The sequence below is a fragment of the Homalodisca vitripennis genome, chromosome 7 (genome assembly GCF_021130785.1).
Source record: "Homalodisca vitripennis isolate AUS2020 chromosome 7, UT_GWSS_2.1, whole genome shotgun sequence".
Lineage (NCBI taxonomy): Eukaryota > Metazoa > Arthropoda > Insecta > Hemiptera > Cicadellidae > Homalodisca > Homalodisca vitripennis.
In genome coordinates this window covers 27,592,003-27,614,196 of record NC_060213.1, presented here as the reverse complement: position 1 = coordinate 27,614,196, position 22,194 = coordinate 27,592,003, and the positions used below count along the sequence as shown (strand labels likewise).

General features: G+C 34.1%; 1 protein-coding gene across 4 annotated transcripts in view; it reads right to left on the bottom strand.

The window, feature by feature from the left end:
* Nucleotides 1-22,194, bottom strand: part of LOC124365757 (interferon-related developmental regulator 2) — a 48,430-nt gene that overhangs the window by 13,867 nt on the left and 12,369 nt on the right. For 2 of the 4 annotated variants that reach the window (XM_046821757.1, XM_046821759.1), the window contains exons 3-5: nucleotides 19,447-19,615; nucleotides 12,552-12,753; nucleotides 8,566-8,780 (exon numbers count right to left, since the gene is read on the bottom strand). In XM_046821757.1, coding sequence (XP_046677713.1) covers nucleotides 8,566-8,780; nucleotides 12,552-12,753; nucleotides 19,447-19,615 — 586 coding nt within the window. Of the gene's footprint in view, nucleotides 1-8,565; nucleotides 8,781-12,551; nucleotides 12,754-19,446; nucleotides 19,619-22,194 lie in introns of all 4 variants that reach the window. The other 2 variants (XM_046821756.1, XM_046821758.1) reach the window with 1 other exon arrangement.

Here is a 22,194-nt window from a genome sequence, read left to right as displayed (position 1 = left end):
ATATTAGTAGTGTTAGTTGTTACGTGCTTAGCTATTGTGTATAGTAGTTACAATGACTGACAGTTTGCAATCTCACAGGAGTGAAATTGTAAGTAGCACATTTGTAAATAGAAAAAGTGTAAATAAATTTCAAATAAAATTGTGTAAATATTTCTTGGTAAATAGTGTTTTGAAACTGTTTATGGATCCTACAATCATCTGTTTACCGGTACATCCATAATGTGAATATTTATTTTAAGTTTCTTGCAATGTAAGAGTCAGTTGCTTTAACACTTATAAAATGTTGCAAAGTGCTAAAGTCTGTGAATGTAACAGGGGTTTTTAGGGTTGTCAATGTCTTTGTATTACCTTCACAATCCCTTTAACATCAAAAACAAACTTTAAACAAAGGATGCTAAAAGTTTATAGCTGTTAGTGTTAATACGCATTTCGTAAATGCAAATTTTGTACTTTATATACACCACCACTAATATCAAAGTAAAAATATAATTGATGTTCAATTAGAGATGTCAACTCGCCTTCGGCTCGCTGGGGGCTACGCCCCCAGGCCCCCAAGGTAAGTGCCTTAAATTCTGGGAAAGATTGATTTGGTGATAGGTAAAATTCGGACATGATGTCATGCCAGGTAATTCCCAGGGGGGGGTTAACGTTAACGGGGGATAAGACGTCAGAGGGTTATCTGGTCATACCAGGAACTTACCATGGGGAGGCAAGAGATTTGGTGATTGGTAAAATTCGGATAGAGGTCACGCTAGGAAATTCCCAGGGGGGGGGGGGTTAACGTTACCGGGGATTATGACATCAGGGGATTATCTGGTCATACCAAGAACTTCCCAAAGGGGTTAAGAGATTTGGTGATTGTTTAAAATTTGGACATGAGGTCATGCCAGGAAATTCCATGGAGGGGGTTTTAATGTTACCAGGGGTTAAGATATCAGGGGGTTTAATTTACTCAGGAGGTTATCTAGTCATACCAGATACTTCCGGGGGGGTGGGTTAATGTTATTGGAGGTTAATGACACACCCAATGCCCCCTTTCCGGTGTTGGCCAAGTTCGGGGATAAGCGGAATTCTGAATAGTATTAGACATACTTTTTTGAATTTTCCAGTTTTTACCAAAGTTTTGACTCTAAGGCCCTTTTTTGACTTAACCGTTAGAGATACGACAAAAAGTGACTGGACCTTTCTTGTCGAAAATTTAATTTTCTCTTTCGATTATGCCATCAGATTTAAGCTACGACCTATAATTTAGGCAGTACAGAGTATAGGACAAAATACTGCACTGGGCACTTTAAAAATATCACGTAAAACATAAAAATCAATACTTTAAAACGCGTTATGCGGCCAAACCGTTGAGGATAGGGCAAAATGTTACTGAACATTTTTTGTAGATCACGCAATTTCATAAATCCTGTTAAAAATTTGTTTTGAGCTACGACCAACCGTTTAGACGCTATCAAGCCCGGAATGTAAATTTTTAGGCGAAAATGTCAAAATATTTTAACTTAATCGCGTTTTGCGGTCAAACTAATGAAAATAGAGTAAAAAATTACTTAAACCTTTTTTGTAGATCACATTATTTCCTAAATCTAATCTTTGTTTTATTTTGACCTCCGACCAATGGTTACGCCGCTATCGACCCCATAATCAAAATATTCACGTAAAATTTACAAAAAAATTGCACATAATCACGTTTTTTTTCGGCCAAACCAATGGAGATAGGGAAAAAAGTCACTAGACCTTTTCTGTAGATAACGTAATTTGCTAATTTGATGGGTCAATCAGATTTGAGCTACGACCTACCGTTCGGCCACTATCGGGCTCGAAACTTTATTTTAAGCGAAAAAATCTCTGGAATGTCAAACATTTCCGTGTTTTTGTGGCTTAACCACACGAGATAGGTCAAAAAGTCACAGGACCTTTCTTGTAGTTCACTTCATTCCTGACTAACGATTTTTTCGTCAGATCGAAGCTAGCTCCAACGGTTCACCCGCTATCAGGCTTACAAGAAATGCCTGCAGGGGTGAAGAATGCGCGATTTTTGAGGAATTTTTTTGAGGGGTTTAAAAGTAAAAAAGTCCGGTTTTTCAGACTTTTCCTCCGGGTCATATTGTGAAAGGTACCTGCGTGCCAAATTTCAAGTTTCCAGCACTTCTAGAACTATGTTAGAATTTGTATCTATATGTCAGTCAGTCAGTTACACATGCGGCTGTATAAGTATTTAGATACATACAATACAAAAATGTTACAATAACCACCTATCCCTTTTCAGTTTTTCTAAATTTCAAATTGTTCATTTTGTAATCCAAGTATAGTTCTTCGTACTTCAAAAAACTGACTTTTTTCCAACTACATGACAATTGGCAACTAATGATTACCTCATGTTTTAAATTTGTTAAAACTAATTGATACATTTTTAAAGTGTCTTTTTTCCAATGTTTTATTATTCTTTATTTACAAATTTATAAAAAAGAAGAAATTTATTTAACACTTTACATTGTTTTAATTTATTCTTCTCTAATGATATAGAAATAAGTTTTTGTTTTCACTTATCTATTTTTTTATCTATATCTATGGTCCAGGAAAAAAAAATACATGAGAGTAAAAACCGACTAAATCAAAACCACTAGGTTGCAAACATATTATAATTACATATTTTATTTTAACCCTAGAAGTGTGTCCATGTTACCAAAGATAAAACGTCAGTCCATTTTTGACGTGTTGCAAGGGTTTTTTAAAAAATTCGTAAAAAATACTTAATTTAAAGAAAACATATATTGTTATATATCGTTTTTCTTCTCAGGAGTTGTACTATTTGAAATAGGAATAAATGTTTTGATATTCTTTGGTTTAGTATATATTTTCATGAAAATAATGAGAAATCGCAAAAAGTTTTATATGAAAATTTCAAGTTTGGACCTCTGTAAGGTATTGAAATATTACAGTAAGGTCAAAATGTTAAATGTATAAAATGTAGAGAATTTTATAGCAAATTAGAAAATATATTAAAAATTTCTATGCAACCAAAATTGTAATTTTGCCATTTTTTTTTTACAAAAGCGAAAATGTACAAAAATGTACAAGGGTTTGGGCTTTTCATTTTTTTTACCTCCAAATGTGACTATATATTTATATAAAAAATAGTTTTCTATTGTAAATTATACGTGCTATTTGAAAACACTAAAAGTAAACAACAAAAAAGTAAACTGTTATTTTATTATAAGCTGACAAAAAAAAAATCTTTTGAAAAATGAAAATATTTTGTAACAAAATTCAGAAACAAGCTAAAAATTTTCACTTATACTTTATGTTTATGTAATTTTTGAATATACTCTTAGTAAGTATGTTTATTTGGCTAAAATAAAATATAAGATATGTTCAAATAGTTTGAGAAGGAACTGAGTTATGACATTTTTTGCTAACAGTCGCACGTTGAAGAATTTACTCATAAAAAATAATCTGGTTTGCAATGTAAAAATAAAATATAAAAAATTTTTTTTAATTTTTTTACATGTTATATTATGTTAGCCCATAATGTTTGAAAGAAATACACTCAATAATTTTTGAAATTGAGTAAAAAATAAATGTTGTGCGTCAAATATTGTAAAACCTTGCATTGTAAAATTTTTGACAAAATATAAACAATAGATATTATAGTTCAAAATAACATTGTTTTATAATGTTTTTGTCATTTTATATGCATTTATGCAGTAGAGTATTTCAACCTGAAAAATTAGAGACCTAAATTATGAAAATCGGTAAAAAAATAAGCTCGTGGTGAAATAAAATAGGAGCTTAGGAACGTAAAATAATGTGTCTCAATACAATGTACATAAAATTTAATGGTAGTTTACACAAAATATGAACAAAAATTTTTCTTACTCAGTGCTGAGCTCCTGGAAGAGTTTTCTGTCCTCGTTGCCTGCCACGTGGGTAGTGTTGGAGAAGGGGGAGGCACTTTTTGTGTACGCCAATGTTACACCCGGGGCACCAGAACACAGATCGTTTTTTACACACACCACACCTCCTCAAGCTGCCATTGTCACTCAAGCTTTGGATGCCGTGGCCCTCAAATGCTTCTCCAAAAGGGATGTAGGGGATTACCGCAGGAACATCAAGTACAGGGGAATTATTTGCCAGCCCGAGTATAATTTCATTTATGAACGTGAGCTTGCTTTCCGGTTTTGAACTGCACAGCTTATACAAGTGGTAAGCATCGAACAGCGCCATGTCAATGAAATTATACACGATCTGTTTCCAGTACTTGGTGGTTTGTCTGGAACAAGTCAAGTGGTATATGTTCTTGTCCTTAGCATCAACACCGCCCATGTATTGATTATATTGACAGATCATATCCGGCTTGATCTTGCGTTCACCACTCCTACTGACAACTACTGTATTTTTTGCTACATATGCAGTGCTTATCAGGTGCACAGGCTTCCTGCTTTTACGTTCTTTATATTTTACAAGAAGGACATGTCCTCTTCTAAAATACAAAGGCTCGCCTACACGTACATCTGCAGCTAGAATGCCATGACTCAATAAACGGCTGGTTTTATTGATCGTGCCAGTCAAGTAAGTTTTATTGTCCAATAGATACTGAGCAAGAGGTATAGTACCAATAGAATTTTGGTATAGTAGTTGTCAGTAAAGAGGTGGTGTCTTTTGTTGAGCAAACCACAACACTGCATCAACTCTGCAACAACTTTCTGCGTAAAAGGGTCCTGCCCTCCAGCAAGGAAGTCGGTGCCTGAGTATAATGCACTGTGCAAAACGTAACCTGAGGCACTGTCACACAACTCGAACTTCTTAATACCAAACCTGGAGTGGCGCTTATTGGGCATATATTGGATGAAGACACATCGGTTTTTCATACCGACCATGCTTTCATCTATACAAACCTCCTGGCTTGGTACAAAGTAGCGTTTGAAGGCATCATTCATATTATCAATGAAGTCTCGTACCTTTACCCACGGATCAAAATCTGGATGGTCCCTGGGCAAAGCATCTCGAGAAGACACCTGAAATTGTGACATGATGGCTTGAAATCGATCTAAGCCCATTGTAGTTTTATAAAACGAATTTGAGTGATTTGGAAGAGAAGACCAGTATAGTTTCAGTACCTTAGCCCTCATGAGACCCATATTCAGCAGTATCGCCAAGAATTTCTTCATCTCCACAACAGTCACATCAACCCATGTTCGCAATCGGGATCTTGGGCCAAGATTCCCTGTTCTTTCCATGGTTTGAAGATTCTGTTGTGCATACCTGTTAGTCGCATTCACCATCATTTCCCAGATGGTGTTGGTCATAAACAGAAAAAAAAAATCAAGGGGAGTCCTGCTGTTACCGATCTCACGGGGACCAACATTCCTTACTTTGAACCTAGCCTTGATGTTCTTGGGTGGTTCATCTGGGTATGCTCGTATCCATAATGAGGCAGGGAGGACGAGAGGCACAGGTCCAGTAGCAGGGGCAGGGGGGGGCGAGAGGCACAGGTCCAGCAGCAGTGGCAGGGGGGGTGAGAGGCACAGGTCCAGCAGCAGTGGCAGGGGGGGTGAGAGGCACAGGTCCAGCAGCAGTGGCAGGGGGGGCGAGAGGCACAGGTCCAGCAGCAGTGGCAGGGGGGGGTGAGAGGCACAGGTCCAGCAGCAATGGCAGGGGGGGCGAGAGGCACAGGTCCAGCAGCAGGGGTAGGGGGGGCGAGAGGCGCAGGTCCACTAGCATCAGGTGGGGGCGGATCAGCGGCAGCAGCAGCAGAAGGACCAACAGGTCCCTTGGCTGGACGATGACGTCGACGACGCTTTCTCGGAGACATGTAATAATCATCATCGTCCTCCTCGTCACTCTCAGGCACATAGTCATCACTTGACCCAGAACTGAAGTCAGTAAGTTCATCCATGGCAGCCTCTTCATCCACAGGCTGCAGCACAAAATCATCTCTTGTAGATGAAGGACCTGGCATGGGCTGGTCATCTTCTTCATCCTCCGAGTCTAGCAGGAGCCTGTCGAGCTCGCTACTGTGGTCCGCTATATTCTCTGCCATTGTAGGCCTAGCTATTGATCTGTTGTGTACAAAGTAATTTATTAGAAGTAGCACTAAATCATAATTCGATTGATGTCGCACTACTTCTAATAAAAGTAAACAAATTTGGCTCTAAAATTGAAAAAAATGTTTATAAATGATAGGCCACTATGACCTGATTATGAATTATTATCAAATTATATGTAGGCCTATCTCTAATACTTGTATTCTAATGTTTGGGAAAATTATTTCTGAATAATTTGTAACTTGTAAATAATTTCATGTTCAAGCCTAACTTAGGTCTCAACTTTTGAAAATGTATAAAAATGCTACTGACACCTAAGTATTTACAATTTAGGTATGTAATACTCATTATAATAAATATTAGGAATGATGTTTATAAATAACTCTAAATAATAATATATCAAATAGAACATGTGGTATGTTGTGAAATCCAAAGAAACATGTGACTGACAATAAAATATATAACAGATCAATAGTTATTCCAACAAAAGCATAAAAACCTTATATATTTATTCAGAAACACTTCACAGGTAATCACTTCACTAAATCACTATACACTTACACTTTATAGCAAAGCGCGATGGAACGAACACAAGCGTAATGTACTGTGGTGCAACAAGTTACAAGACAATGACCGACAGGGATGGGTTGGGTTGGTCTCGATGCGACGCCGTGAGTCATCTCTTTTGTTTCGCACTGCCGGAAACCTACTGAACTAAATTTACCGCTGAAAGGTTGTACCGGTAGATCGTTTCTTTCACTTTACACTGATTTTTTTATTTTCTTTATTGACAATAAATAACTGTGTGAATGTTATTATACTAACCAGCATAAAATATGCTGGTTTACAACTTTAGAATTGTCCCTTTTTAGAATATTCATAGTAACTCAACTATTCGTTCTAATGACTTTCTGTTTGCACTGGAAGAAAGAATATTTCATTCCGCGTCTATTGACATATGGCAGCACTGTTTGTAGGCAATAAGTAACTTGCTATGATTGGTTGAAAATGACGTATTTCTTTGACCCGGCCACCCGCGAAATTCAACTCAAATGATGACTTCTTCAGAAAACATTTCACCACGACCGTAATATTGAAGTTAGAAAAAAAAAGTTTGTATGAAAATTGTAGAGTGGAATCTCACAATTTCAATGATACCAAAAACATGGTGATTGTTTGAAGATAAATAATTATTTTTAACGAAAAACTGAACCGACATACAATATGCTGGTTCCGCACAACACACATAAATTACAACCGACATAAAATATGCTGGTTCCACACTTCTAGGGTTAATGATGATATAATATACCAGTGTAATTCTTAGAAATGGTTTTTACTTAAATATTCTTGAATAGAAACTTCTTAGTTTTTAACAACACTTTTAAAATTAATCTGTCTAGATATGCTATATCACATTAAGTATTTGCATTATTACTGAACTGATAAAACAGATTAAAACCATCCATGAATTTTCTAAGTATCAAACTTGAAACTGATTTATAGTACGTCCAAATATAGCCGTTGTCTGATCGGATTAGTCATACCCCTTACTGCATCACCGAGATTGGTTAGACAGTTGGCTAGACCTACATTACAGCTGTAAACAACATTAGATAAGCAGTCTCATCAGAGCAACCAATAAAAGATAACATTTGAGGACTTTCTCATTAGCTAACTAGCTCATTTTCCACTATCTATGACTTCCCATCTTCTCTCTTTGTAAGCACAAACACATAAATATTATCCCACAGAATTCTAACATACTTTTCAAGAGATTTCCAATCAGTATTCCAATTAAACTAAAAATTAATTCATTTTTATCTTCTCACGATTTTATGCAGGTTCTTAAAAAACATTTGTTTCTTTTTCAATACCGGGGATTACAATCATAGTTTTTCACTTCAAGAGCGAATGTTATTTCCCCAACACATAAAGTGTCTTAAAATTACAATAATGATCAGGATAAAAACTTATCTCTGGTCAAACTTTTTAACTGATAAATTCTAAACCTCTAGTTTTCTAGAATTATAAATATGTTTGGTCATTAAAAAATTAAAAAATACACTTATCTTGAAATATTCCTAGTAATTAGTAGCTAACATAAATTTCATGGTAACAATGTAGTATGAATAAAGGAACAATAGAATGGTTTATTCTAGGTATTATAAATAATTAGTTATATACCAAACATGATTGAAGAACTAAAAAGAATCTACTCAAGAGTTAGGAGGAGGGACAAACATTGCAAAATGCTTACCCCCTTTAATATTTAAATATTTTTTAATATTTATTTTATTATGGTTCAATTTAACGTCTTTACTGTACTTATTGTTTGACGATTAACACCAAAACCAATACCAATGCACAGAAATGAATACGTATATTACACTACACTTGAGAGCAGAAGTTGTTTTCCTTTACGAGATGTTTCACAATTAGTAAAGGATGTAGAAATTACACTGAAATTCTTCAACAAACACATCCAAAGTGGAAATGGAAGCAGGCAACTCACGGGTCTGTGAAGGCATGAATATCAATGATGGTGAGCAACAGGCTCCAGGCAGACAGGGCGGCTGCATGCAGTGTGGCCAACTCAACAGGAACAGAAGGAGTGGTACCATCCCCCTTGCTGTAAGATCCACTGAATACCGACAGCAGGGTACGGTGGGTGTCCGCCAACACGTCTGTAGAGTCTAGGAACCCCAGCATAGCCAGTGTCCAACAACACTGCAACACAACCAATAATTATCATATTAAATTCACTAAAGGAATGGAAGTGGAGGTGAAACATAAATAAAAATCAATATTTTAAAGAGATTTCTTAATAGTCGTAATCATGGTCATAGATGATAAAACCGCATTTTAAATCAAGAACCTTAACCCTTCGCACACCACTAGTAAATCCATTACCTTTCCTATAACGACAAGTAAAAAAATTCCTTTTTTTAGCTTCGAAGCTAATTTTTATTATAACTAAATTATAAAAGGTATATGCAAAAAAAGAGTATAAAAGAGGGAATTTTACGTAAAATTAGCGTTTTTAAGTTTAAAATTTCAAGTTTTATTGTATAATGTAATCAAACTGAAAATTTAATTACATTTTACTATAAAACAAGATAAATACTTCAAACTAATCACAAGACTACCACACGATGAAGAATAATAACGAGATGCGTAGTAGACGCATGCTGCGTGAGCGTCGTGACAACCAAGGAAGCAATAATGCACACCACGGATATGTTTGGTTATGGCTCTGTAGGAGACGCAAAACTGATGAGCAGGTGGTCGGAGTTAGACAAAGGGCACTCCCATCCCCCTGCCGCTGAGTGAAGGTCGTTTTATAAATACTTCCTTGGCAACCACGATAAGTACGGAGCGTGCACCGGGCATTTCAAAGGCTTTTTGTGAACTAAAAAACTCTCCAAGAGACGTAATCTATAATATCGGATATAACTGTATTTGGCGTTTTAGTCAAAGTCTGTTATTCTGATATATCCGTCTACGGCTTGGGAAGGGTTAAATAAGAGAATAACCATAAAAAATTAAAAGAAATTTCCTTCGCTAGTTTGATGTATAGTTTGCATATTTAAATGTTGCAACTTTTAAATTGAAATGAGGGCTCCTTTTATTTAAGATGAATAATGTAGCTCAAATTCTGAACTAAATCATAGCAACTAAAAAAGGGACCTTGACTACTCTTAAACGGTTAACAGTGCACAAACAGTGCCCCCCACGGAGCATGCATATCCTCTATTCAAATTTAAGCCAGTGATGCAGTTGGATGTCCTGCATGTAATCAACAGAATCAGTACCAATGCAACTGGTGCTGATGACATATCAATTCGACTGGTGAAAACGTGTCTTGTTCGCTATACTTCCATTCTCCTTACTTTAATTTTTAATGAATCTTTGCGAACTGGTATTTTCCCTGATATATGGAAGATTGCCCAAATCCGTTCACTAAACAAGATCCCATCACCTGCTTTTCCGCAAGACTACAGGCCTATCAGCATCTTGCCTGCTTTATCTAAAGGTCTTGAACGAATAGTGCATTGTCAAATTACTCAATTTCTACAATCGCAAAATATTCTTAACATTTATCAGTCTGGATTTCGACAGTATCACAGTACTGAAACTGCGTTATTGAGAATTACAGATGACATCCGGTTTGCCATGGATCAAAGGCAGTGCACTGTATTAATACAGTTTGACTATTCTAAAGCTTTCGATACTGTTAATCACACTTTTATTAGTAGAAAAATTGAGACATATAGGATTTTCCACCGAGGTTCTTACATGGATGGGATCTTATCTAGGTGGAAGACAGCAGTGTGTTATGGTTGATGACATTAGATCTGACTGGAAGCCTGTTACGTGTGGTGTTCCTCAAGGATCCATTCTTGGCCCTTTACTTTTTTCACTATATGTTAACGATATAAGCAAGGTACTGACACATACGAAGTTTCACTCTTATGCTGATGACTTACAGATATTATGCTCACTGCAGTGTTAGTAACATTAACCAAAACTATTGAAAACATTAACTTGGACATTCAACAGATTGTACTTTTGGACTGAAAAGCACGGACTGAAAACTCAACTCGGACAAAACTAAACCCATAATAATTGGGCATTTTAGACTTTTGAATACAATTGACTTTAACAATGTACGTGAAATATTGGTAAAACGGAGAGGCTGTAGCATACTGTAGTAGTGTCAGAAGTTTGGGATTGACAATTACGAAAACGCTGGACTGGACCGACTACGTTGTAGATACCTGTAAAAAGGTATTTGCAGCAGTGCATACGCTGAAAAGAATGCAACGATTTCTACCGCACCACATAAAGCTTGTACTAATTAAATCACTCGTATTTCCCCACTTCCTCTACTGTTGTGCCGTGGTTAATGACATGACTGTGGTTTTGAATAATAGATTGCAGAAAATCCAAAATTATTGTTTAAGATTTTTGTTTAATTTAAAGCGAGATGAGCATATCTCACCTTATTATGTACTAATGTCAACGTTAAAATTGCAAGATCTAAGAGCTTTCCGAATCCTAATTTTACTTTTTTTCTATCCTTTAAAACCGGGTTTCCAAAAATACTTTTACAAAACGATTTTAAGTTCATTGCTATTGAAGAAGGCGTAAGGAACACCCGCACTGGCTCGTCGACGTTGCGAATCCCCCACCACAGAACGACTGTCTTTAATAAATCATTTGCAGTGTCTGCTTGCCGTTTGTGGAATTCTCTTCCAGATCCTTTAAAATCCTTGGAGAGCCGGGATCGGTTTGCTTCGGCTGTTAAGTTGTATCTTTTGCAGCGGATGTCCGCGGCCGTGGTGCCCGAGGATTGCTAGTCATGATTTGTTGCAGACAGAATGAATGAATGTGTGAGTGTAAGTAAATAATTTTAATAAAAATATAGTGTTTTAATATTGTAATGTTGTATATTTTGACTAAATTTTTTGTTTGAAAGTATCATCAATATTATTTTGTAATCAAATATTAATTTTATACGCAGTATAAATTTAAGAGTGCAATTTTGTTTTTGTTAAAAGATTTGTTTTTTATTTTGAAGATTTACAAATGGCTTGTACTTACATATACTAATAATCAGGTTAAGTGTAAGAAAGGACTATGTAGTCCTAACTTCGCCTGAAAAAAAATAAAGAGAATTTTCATTTCATTTCATTTCAAACAAGTCCGCCACAGTCAACATGTTAATTGTTGAGCACACAAAAGCAAAATCAACTGTTCTGACTGAAGGGTTGTCTTTTCCACTGTTGATAACAATATTCACATACACAAAACACTTGTGCATGACAGGACAACTATAGTTATGTAACCTCTACTGTTATACCAATCAGCTGTTGTGGCTGAAGAGTCGTCTTTTCCACTGTTGATAGCAATAGTTGATTTGAATTGTAATTTCTTGTTTAACAGATTATTACCACTATCATTCTTAAACGCCACATAGATTTCATACTCTTCCATTGTTGATAATAAACTGCCTTCCTTACAACGATGAATTACTTCCAGACCATTTCCTATTTCGCTCATATTGTGATTTTCATTGATCAGATTTTGGGTGAAAGTAGGTCTTTGTTTATTTCATATAAGATTGGGATGTGTCCATTATCTTTATTTGAATGAACAACCAGTTTGTTCGATATACTTTATGGGACAGTGTCATGCGTGATCGTGTTTTGCGTATGTGAATGTGATATATTTGTTTGTGTCTATTCTGTTATTTTAACTTTATGACATCACCATTCACCACCACGCTACAAAGGTTCAAAGGTTCTTCATGATGAAGAAAACAAAATAAGCTTTCGAAATATGTCATCCAATACATGACTATTAGATTGTTTCACAGAAGGCTATAAACCCAATTTTAAAGTTATTAAAAATTACTCTTGAGCTATAAACTATGAATTACAAATAAACAATCAGTTTTTATATCCTTTTTTATTTTGATCAGTTTACGCAATTTACCTTGGCTCTGGCAAGAGGACTGGCAGAATTATCAAGGATGGTGAAGGTAAGTAGCGGCTTGAGATCGTGGCACACCTGATCTGTCAAATCGCCAACACCCAACTGTATACAGAGCAGGGCTGCCAACTGTGCTGCACTCGCTTGCTCTGCGCCCCGACCCTTCTTCAGACACCTCTCGATGCCATCACAGACTGTCAACCTCCTGAATAATAACAAACACGCCAGTTCCAGTAGTACCAAGTTTCAAATCTGAAGTCTAATTCAATACAACAATTATTAGCTACTTTTATCTGTACAAAATGTATTTTAACCCTTTGTATACTGTAAAGAAATTACTTAATACCTCTGTAACGCTCAATTAAAATCATATTAATACTGTATTTACATTGTAAGTTATTGCTTTTAGTTGTTTCGGTGTTCAAATCAATATCAAATGCTATTTTGAAAATATTTATTTTTATTGACTACATGTATATATGGACTGTAACTTAAATAAACTAAAATTATGTTTAATTAACAAAGTCACAATTAATTATTAGCTCCTATCACAAAGCTTTTAATTATTAAATATTATTAGCTCCACAAAGCCTATCACTTGCGGGGAGCTGAAAAATGTCCATTTCTGTATGTCTGTCTGCACGATATCTCGAAAAGCAACTGACCTATTGAGTTGAAATTATGCATTTCATTTCTGTATGTCTGTCCGCACGATATCTCGAACAGTAACTGACCTATTGAGTTGAAATTATGCATTTCATTTCTGTATGTCTGTCCGCACGATATCTCGAACAGTAACTGACCTATTGAGTTGAAATTATGCATTTCATTTCTGTATGTCTGTCCGCACGATATCTCGAACAGTAACTGACCTATTGAGTTGAAATTATGCATTTCATTTCTGTATGTCTGTCTGCACGATATCTCGAACAGTAACTGACCTATTGAGTTGAAATTATGCATGAAGCTTCATTTCTGTATGAGGAACACTGTTTCAATGATGGTGCATGTCACTCCATGGGATTTGGCTGGGGTTAGCGAATATTTTTACATTGGTCTTAAGGGTAACCACGATAGCAACGAGAAAATAGCAGAATAAATTGGTAAAAAAACTCAATACATCCATAACAGATTCAAACGTGTAATAGATTAAACACACATAGCCTAACTATCCCAATACATGCAATATCATTTTATAGTGACTTGGTGTGTAGACTTTTATTATTTACACTGAAACCTAATTTAATGAACAAAAATCTGAATGTATCATGTGGTAAGATTCAAGATATTTTATTGTCATTAAGCAATTTACATGCAATAGACAAAGTCATAGTAGCAATATTTAACCGTTTACCCTAAAACAATAGTATATTTAAAAGCATAAATAAATCATTAATTAAAATTCATAACTAAAACTTAATAAATATGACACATACAAACTAAGTATAAATAGTAAATAAAAATTATAAAATAATTAAAAAATCAGGGTATTAATGTTAAATATTATGTTAAACATGTTAAATATTCGTCAACATAGTAGAAAGCATTCATTTTTAACCATTTACTTAACACTAACTTAAATCTATTCACTTCTACACTAAAAGCTCTCTGAGGTAGTTTATTAAATAATTTAATCTTCATGAAGATGTGGCTACTTTTTGATTTTTCCAACCTTACTGAAACTTGATTAAGTAAGTAGTTATTCCTTGTATTGAGGGTATGAATATCTTGCCTAAATTTAAAATGGTACACATTTTCCTTAACACCAACTAAACAAGAATAAATATACATACTAGGAAATGTCATTATTTGAAGTTCTTTAAAAATGGGCAAACATGACTCTCTTTCTGGTATAGATTTAATTGTCCTTAGAGCTTTCTTTTGCCAAATAAAAATTCTATCTGCATGACTGCTATTACCCCAAAGTGTAATTCCATACAGAAGATGAGAATTAAAAAGGGCATAGTAGGCTGTAATCAACATGGACAAGTTAACAATTTTTTTTTAGTTTTCTTAACAGGTAGATATTCCTAGATAACTTTTTACAGAGACTATTAATATGTGAGCTCCAACTTAATGCTTAACTAAATGCTGTCCAGATGAATGCCAAGTAATTTAACAGGCTTACTACTTTGAACTACTTCCCAATTCAGAGAGAAAATTATTTTTTCAGTTTTACTATTATTTATCATCAATCCATTAGATCTAAACCATTCCAGAGCCATACCCATAGAATTATTTTGTTTAATTGTCAAATTATCTAAAGTTTTGTCACAGTTTAAAAGTGTTGTATCATCCGCATATAATACAGTTGGACTTTGTATGTTAAATGATAAATCGTTCACAGCAACTATAAAAAGGAAAGGTCCTAATACTAATCCTTGTGGAACTCCTTTCTCTGTAATTTTAAAATCTGATTTTTCATTATTTATTGTTACCATTTGTTTTCTTCCACTTAAATATGATGAAGTAAGATTATGTAAAGAAAGATTTAATATGTAGATTTTAAATTTTACATGAAACTTAATTTCTACAAGAATGAGTACTATGATGCGTCATTTTCGTGTCAACTTCATTTTTTTATGATTGCCTTTCTGTGATATCAGGATATCTTGAGAATGAAATGAGCTGTAGATTTGAAATTTTGCATACAACCTCAGCAAATCCTATTATGACACATTGGCGTGGCATATTTTTACCTTGCTATAGTTGGCATAGTAATAATTTTGTACTAGTTTAAAGGTATGAAATATAAATACAAGCAAGATAATAAGAATGAAAAAGATACAAAGGCGAAAAATGCGCAGTCAATGAGTTAATTGTGAAATACTAATACAAGATAGTGAAATAGTAGTTCACCATGGTTGTTGTATAGTACAATAATAATCATATATAACTTCTGAAACTATTATAAAACAACAATGAAGTCACATTTCAAAAGTAGATAACCTCGTATAATAGTCAATAACAGCTGAGTATCAGTTTACAAACAAACTAAGCTTGCACAACAGCTGATTGACATGAGTGAATAGTTCCACTTAGAGCAACAGCTGGACCACTGTTAGTGGAGTGTGTCCAGACTGTCAAAACAAACAAAAGTTGGAGTTGTAACTGTCCCCAGATGTTATGATGAATCATGCTGCATATTATATCACACTAAAGAAATTCTCTAACGCATTCTGATGAACTTTTGTAGAACTAACATTAATGTAATGTGTTGATCTGAGATACCGTGATGGATGTATTCCGCTTACACCATACAAGAAGTTAAATTTCTCAACACAAGCTTGTTAGCTACAGGACCATTAAAGGAAAAAAAATTAAAGCCAATTAAATAAGGTTGATAAGATGACATTGAGTAGTTCACAAACATTCTATTCATGAAAGAAATCTGTATTTGCAATTTTCTAACAGTGTAAACCCACTGCTTCTATTTCTGTAAATATTTAAAGATACATAGACCTAGTGAAAATATAACAATAATATGAATGCAAAAGTTTTCAATATGTTTGTTATAAAAAGCCCATACAATTTCAAAACAAAACAGCAGATACACAATAATAAAGTTATGTAGAGAAATGCAACGGCTAAATGTAAAACAATATAAGTGTGAAACTAATACTGTAAGACAAATAGGAGGGGAGGAGTTAATTTTTAACTGTAACATTACTTGCCTGAAAGGTCGAGAGATTTCAGGACTACAAGGAACCTAAACTGTCCTATATGTTTATAAAGTAATTCAGCTGATTAAATTAATCAGACAGTTCATAATACAAATTCAATTGACAAAACGGAAAAATATTAAACAAAAAAATTATGTGACCTAAGTTTTAATTATTACATTTACAATTACACCTAAATAAATAAATGATTAAGTAAATAATAATATAATTATTAAAATATTGTGTAATGTGATGTCATTTTTAACTTTGTTACGGTTAAATAAAACAAAACACAAAATCTGGAAACAATATCTTATTCGACACAATCCAATCAAGAGCACGAATCCACATAATGATAATGGATGACTGATTAATGGTTTAGATGCAGGAATTGGAATGTTAATTTTAACAACAAATATTGTCTGGAGATAGGGCAGAGTCTAGAGATATCGCTAGTAATCAGTGAAGAGGCCAGAGTCTAAAGACACAATGAAAGGCGGCTGTCAAGTGGGTACTACACATACATTGTACAATCTTCACTGGCTTTTCTGCAATCTCAAGCTCTGACCGGAAAACTTCAATATTTGGAGCACAGAGTAACAAAAACCAAAATCAGTATTTTTTTTATATTATCTGGATTTTTCTGAAACAATTTATGTTGTTGGGATAACATTCACCTTTAACCCTAGAACTTGTCAGTTATTTTATCTATGCTGGCATACTTACTCACAAGTATATGTTTGATATTATATATCTATGGCTTTTACAACTTGCAGAACTGGTTATGTATTTAAAGGAAAACTGTCTTACAAATGAAACCAAATTAATAATAAATAATTATTATCATATAATTTTGTTATAAAACTTTTAAATTCCCTGGTTCTTCCTAAAATATGGTTTACTACAATTTTTTTTTTTTTTATTTGTGAATTGACCAGAGAACTCATTCTTAGTTGTAGTACAAGTGTTACAAATACACTGGATTATTATTTGTAACTGTACTTTACACAAAAAGAAAACATTCAATTTGTAAATCTATTAAATTGCCTTCCTAAAAACTGTATCATATAATTTATTTTCCTCTCTATTGGTACTAACAATAATATTATATTACAGCTGATAATCTAAGCTTTCAATCAATTCAATATAAAACACTCTGTTGAACACTTTACCTCCTTTAAAGTTTAAATACTGATATACTATATGAATATGGCGGGTGCCACCAACTATTCATTAACTTTAAATAAATTGTCTACCGACACTTCTATCAATTATAAGTGTGTTTTTAATAGTTAAGGGTTATAAACTCACAGGTAACATATATTTTATTGGGTTTCTAATTTAAATTTATGATTTAAGACATGGTAAAAACAAACACAACACCCACTAGATTCCAGTTAATGGCCAGTGGGAGGGTTAAAAAGTGTGTTTTGTCACAACTGAATGCCAGTATTCTTTCATTCAAATATTACATATTATAACATCATTCATTTTATTGGCCTAGCTTTAGTGAAACCTATCACTTGAGAGGCTGAAAAATTGTATTCATTTCTGTCTGTCTGTCCGCACAATATTTCAAAAACTTAATGACCTAGAGATTTTAAATTTTATATGAAGCTTCATGTTTTATATAAGCAACACTACGTTCAATGATGTGATGCATGTCACTCCCTAAGCTTTGGCTGAGCGTTAGCGAATTCTTACATTGGTCTAATGGTTAACCATAATGGCAACGAGAAAATACCAGAATAAATTTGTATACAAACTGTATACAATCATATTAGATTTGAACATTTGAGATTTTTATATGTAGGTAAAAGAAAAAATAATAGAGTAGTAAGTTAATGTTAAAATTTGACCATGTCTATAGTACCACTGTTGCCTAATTACGATAAGGAATCTGAATACCTAACTTTATTTTAATGTATCATGTGGTAAGATATCCTGAGAAATATTTCATACTTTCCACATAGAGAAAAATGTGCTCAGATGATGCACGTCCAACCATGGAATTTGGCTAAGAGTAATTTTTGTATCAATTTCTTTTCTGTATGATTTTCTGCCTATCTGTCTGCCCATAGTGCATCTAGAGAATTAAATGAGTGAGCAACTTAAGTGAAGCTTGTTGTGTGACGCTATGATGTAGTGTACTTCTACTTACCAAGTGGGCAAAAATACAAAAAAAGTCTAGATGTAGAACTTTATTTTGTATAATATAACAACACTAAAATAGTAAAATATAAAGTTTTCAGTTTGGGTTACATTTTACATCACAGAGAAATTCCTGAAGAAGGTTTATGCTTCGGAATATCATCTACATTTTTAATAAACCTATATTATGATAAGTACCTATCTAAACGGGGTTTCCACACTCCAGGAACATCTGCAATGAATGCAATTAAAAAGCCCTTAAAATAGAATATTATGCTTTTTTTACTCTCAATTGGTTTATGGTATTGAAATATGGGGAAATACATTTAAAAAGAACATTAATAAAATTGTATTACAACTACAAAAAAAGCAGTACGTTATATTTTTGGTATTGGCTATAAGGATTCGTGTAAAAAAATTTCAAGAACTTCATATTATGACAGTCCCTTGTTTAGTTGTGTATAAAATGTTGCTTTATACGGCTACATCAAACAACTTAAAATATCAAAACATCCACCAATATAACACAAGGGGAGCAAACATATTGTAACTAAAAAACTGACTTCCACCACTTGTTAGTGGTTTGTATTAGCAACATTATCTTTTGTACCAAAATTATGGAATGCACTGCCAAATAGATTAAGATCACTGCCATTTTGTATTTTCAAAAGACAAATTGGCTTTTTACTTTAGAAACACCTACTTTAAGAAGTGGATGAGTTTTTTGGGATTAATCATGAATTAAACAATTATTGTAGATCTTAGGAAATTCTTTTATCTGTGTTGTAATTAATTTTTAGTTAATTGATTTGTTTTAATTATATTTGATTATTTAATATATTGCTTATTTAAAAGAGTTGGGTGAACTGGAGGATTGCATTGCTCTTAACATTGAAGTGTACAATGATGTGTTATCAATGTGACAATGTATGACAAATTGCCATGTAATCTTTACCAGTAATAAATGAGTATCATTGAGATGTTATTAAAAAAACACAACCAACCGCATGAATGCTCTTCAACTTCTTATAATGTAGAATAGAAGGAGATATATGACCAGTAATGAGGTACTATCATGTTTGTACCTGTCGATGAGGAAGTCTGGGACGTACTTCCTGGTGAGCGCTTGACTTACGGCGTCCAGGCTGGTGGTGCGACCTTGAGCTGATTTCTGGGTGATGCCGTCGATGGCCTCGCACAGTTTCTCCTCGAACAGATCCTCCTGGCTCTGCTCGTCCACCTCATCCCCGGCCACTGCTGCCAAACACACACAGAGACTCGCCACTTTACTGATTTGTTGCGATATTTTACCACGCAGACAAGTATAAAGGTATTGCCCAATCGTTGTTACCTCTCTGTTGATTAGATTCTCACAAGTTATATCAATTTGGTAGATTGAAGATTTTGAAAACCTAGGGTACATACAATTACTGTGTTAATTATTTATTTTATTTTAGACTATAACCAACTTAACTGTTATGTCAATCTATTTTAATCATAGATCCAGATCAACCTAACCATATTTTAATATCCTGCAGAACAAGTACAAAACTTAAAATCTTTTAATGGTTCATCACACATAATTCAAGTTCTCTCATCAATGGCAGGGGTGTTACTCAGGGGTGTGTTTTCTACCACACGCTGTCTCAGATGCTTCAGTTTGTCTCAGCGGAAAACACAACACTGCCTGTAATAGAAAAGACAGCAGAATCTTAGCGAGTCACTTTTTCCAGTGATAAGTGAGGCGGGTGGGTTGTTCAGATCAATGGGCTAGCGTTGACTATTCTAAAAAGCCAGTTAACTTTTTAACAAATTCAAATGTAATCCAACAATTTTATAACATGACTTCAGTGGCATTTTCCTAATTTCTTGGACTTCTGTGGACCAGAATTTGAAACGGAGAGATCACATTTCATGTCTTTCAGGCCAAATAAACAGTGAATGTTTACATCTGTGAATGGTTTCTCTTGTGGCAAGTTTATAAGCAATATGTTTATGGGTACTATAAACATTCTATAGTATAATAATTATATATTCATTATTCACACCACAGATATGCGATCGCGTTCTGGAAAAAATTCTGTGGTTATTTAAATATAAAAACTACATTGAGAAGTGTATTTCAACTGGACAACAAACAATCCAGCAAACCCGGTTTTAAAATTTTGGAAACTTTTACTTCCCCTTCAATTTATATTTTTTAGCCATGCTGTTGTCTACAGAAAATGTTGAGAGATTTCAAAAAAGTCAAATACTAATTGGTGCCAGCTGAGACATGAAACTCTGGACTATTCACCGATTAGCTCACTATATGAACATAAGACTACTGTGCTTTGGGAATATACAAGCTTAGAATTCACTTACAACCCCAACTGACAGATCAAGCCTACTACACAATTGCTGATTTTGTTCACAATTTTAGTGAAATCAGCGCTCTGTAGTGACCTAATTAGCTGTATAATTAGGAATTTATGTTTAAGTAACATATCCTTATACGAGGTAGAGTCAAAAAGTTCCCAGAATCGATTAAAAAAACAACCAGCGTAATTACTGCTGGGAAAGAATTACCTGCAGTGTTGGTATCGCTCAGTTGCCACTGTTTACTTATGGAGACCAACATTTGACGAAATTGGGTTTGAGATAAATTTATCACATGGTAGGTGTCCACAACATCCTTGATGACAATTTGAACATGCATCAAATTTGTTTGTGAATGGTTCCATAAATGCTGACTGACGACCACAAAAAAATCACATGTTAACGGCTGGTGAGTTAATTCATGTCTGATGCAGGTCCAGATGTTGTGACAAATAAATTATAAATATATTAATCTAACTTTATATCACAAAAAAGGGTTCAATTTTGTTACACTTGCATTTAAACCAGTACAAAGCACATTTTAAGTTGGCAATTTTAGATTCGGCCTATCTCAGTCTTGGCTTAAACCTGAGCTCATAAACCCACAACGATTATCTTTTAAACCTGAGTTTTTGTAGAAACCAAATTTTTAGACCGTGGGATTATCCCTCCTCATTTAAATCGAGCTTATGTTTAGACCACATGTTCAGTTAAAACCGAGCTCCAATATTTAAGCTACGGCCTAAAAACCAGGTTTTAGACCAGGTCCATTGTTACACCCGAGTTCATCAACCAGCTCTATACAGGGTGATTCAAAAACTAAACGGCAATCTCTCGGGAGCTTATTCCATAGCTAAAAACAAGTAAAAAAGTTCATATAACCATATGCCCGGAAACGCTTCGTTAGCGAGTTACGCCTAGCGAAAGATTTCGCCCGGATTTCAGAACCCTTGGTGAAAGTCAGGCCATATAAAAATGGTAAAAGGTAGTTACAAAGATACAAATACGATTGGGTTTTTATGTTTTTATATCTGACAAATTTTATTAAAAATTCGTCCCAGAGCTGTAAATGCAATACTTTCAGAGATATCTTACGTAAAACACAAGAATTGGTGCAAAGAAATAACACATTTTTGTGTTTAACCGTAAGATTACTTCCATAAATGTTAAATAAAGGTCATTTTTTTTCTTAAACAGATTTATAGAACATTTAATTCTGAAAAAGATTCATGGTGAATTACTTAGGAAAAAAATTAATAATAGGTATTGAAATTTTAGCTTTATTTAAAAATAAAACAGACGCACAAAAATGCATATTCTTATCTGCATAAAATATTAACTAATGTTTAGGTTGTGAGTAACAGCTGATCATTTATTCTAGACTGAACATTAACATAAAATGTATTTACCTTTATAAAACTGTAATAATCACCTATAATAGTTGCTCAAAGTGTCCCTCCGTTGTTTAGCAATGC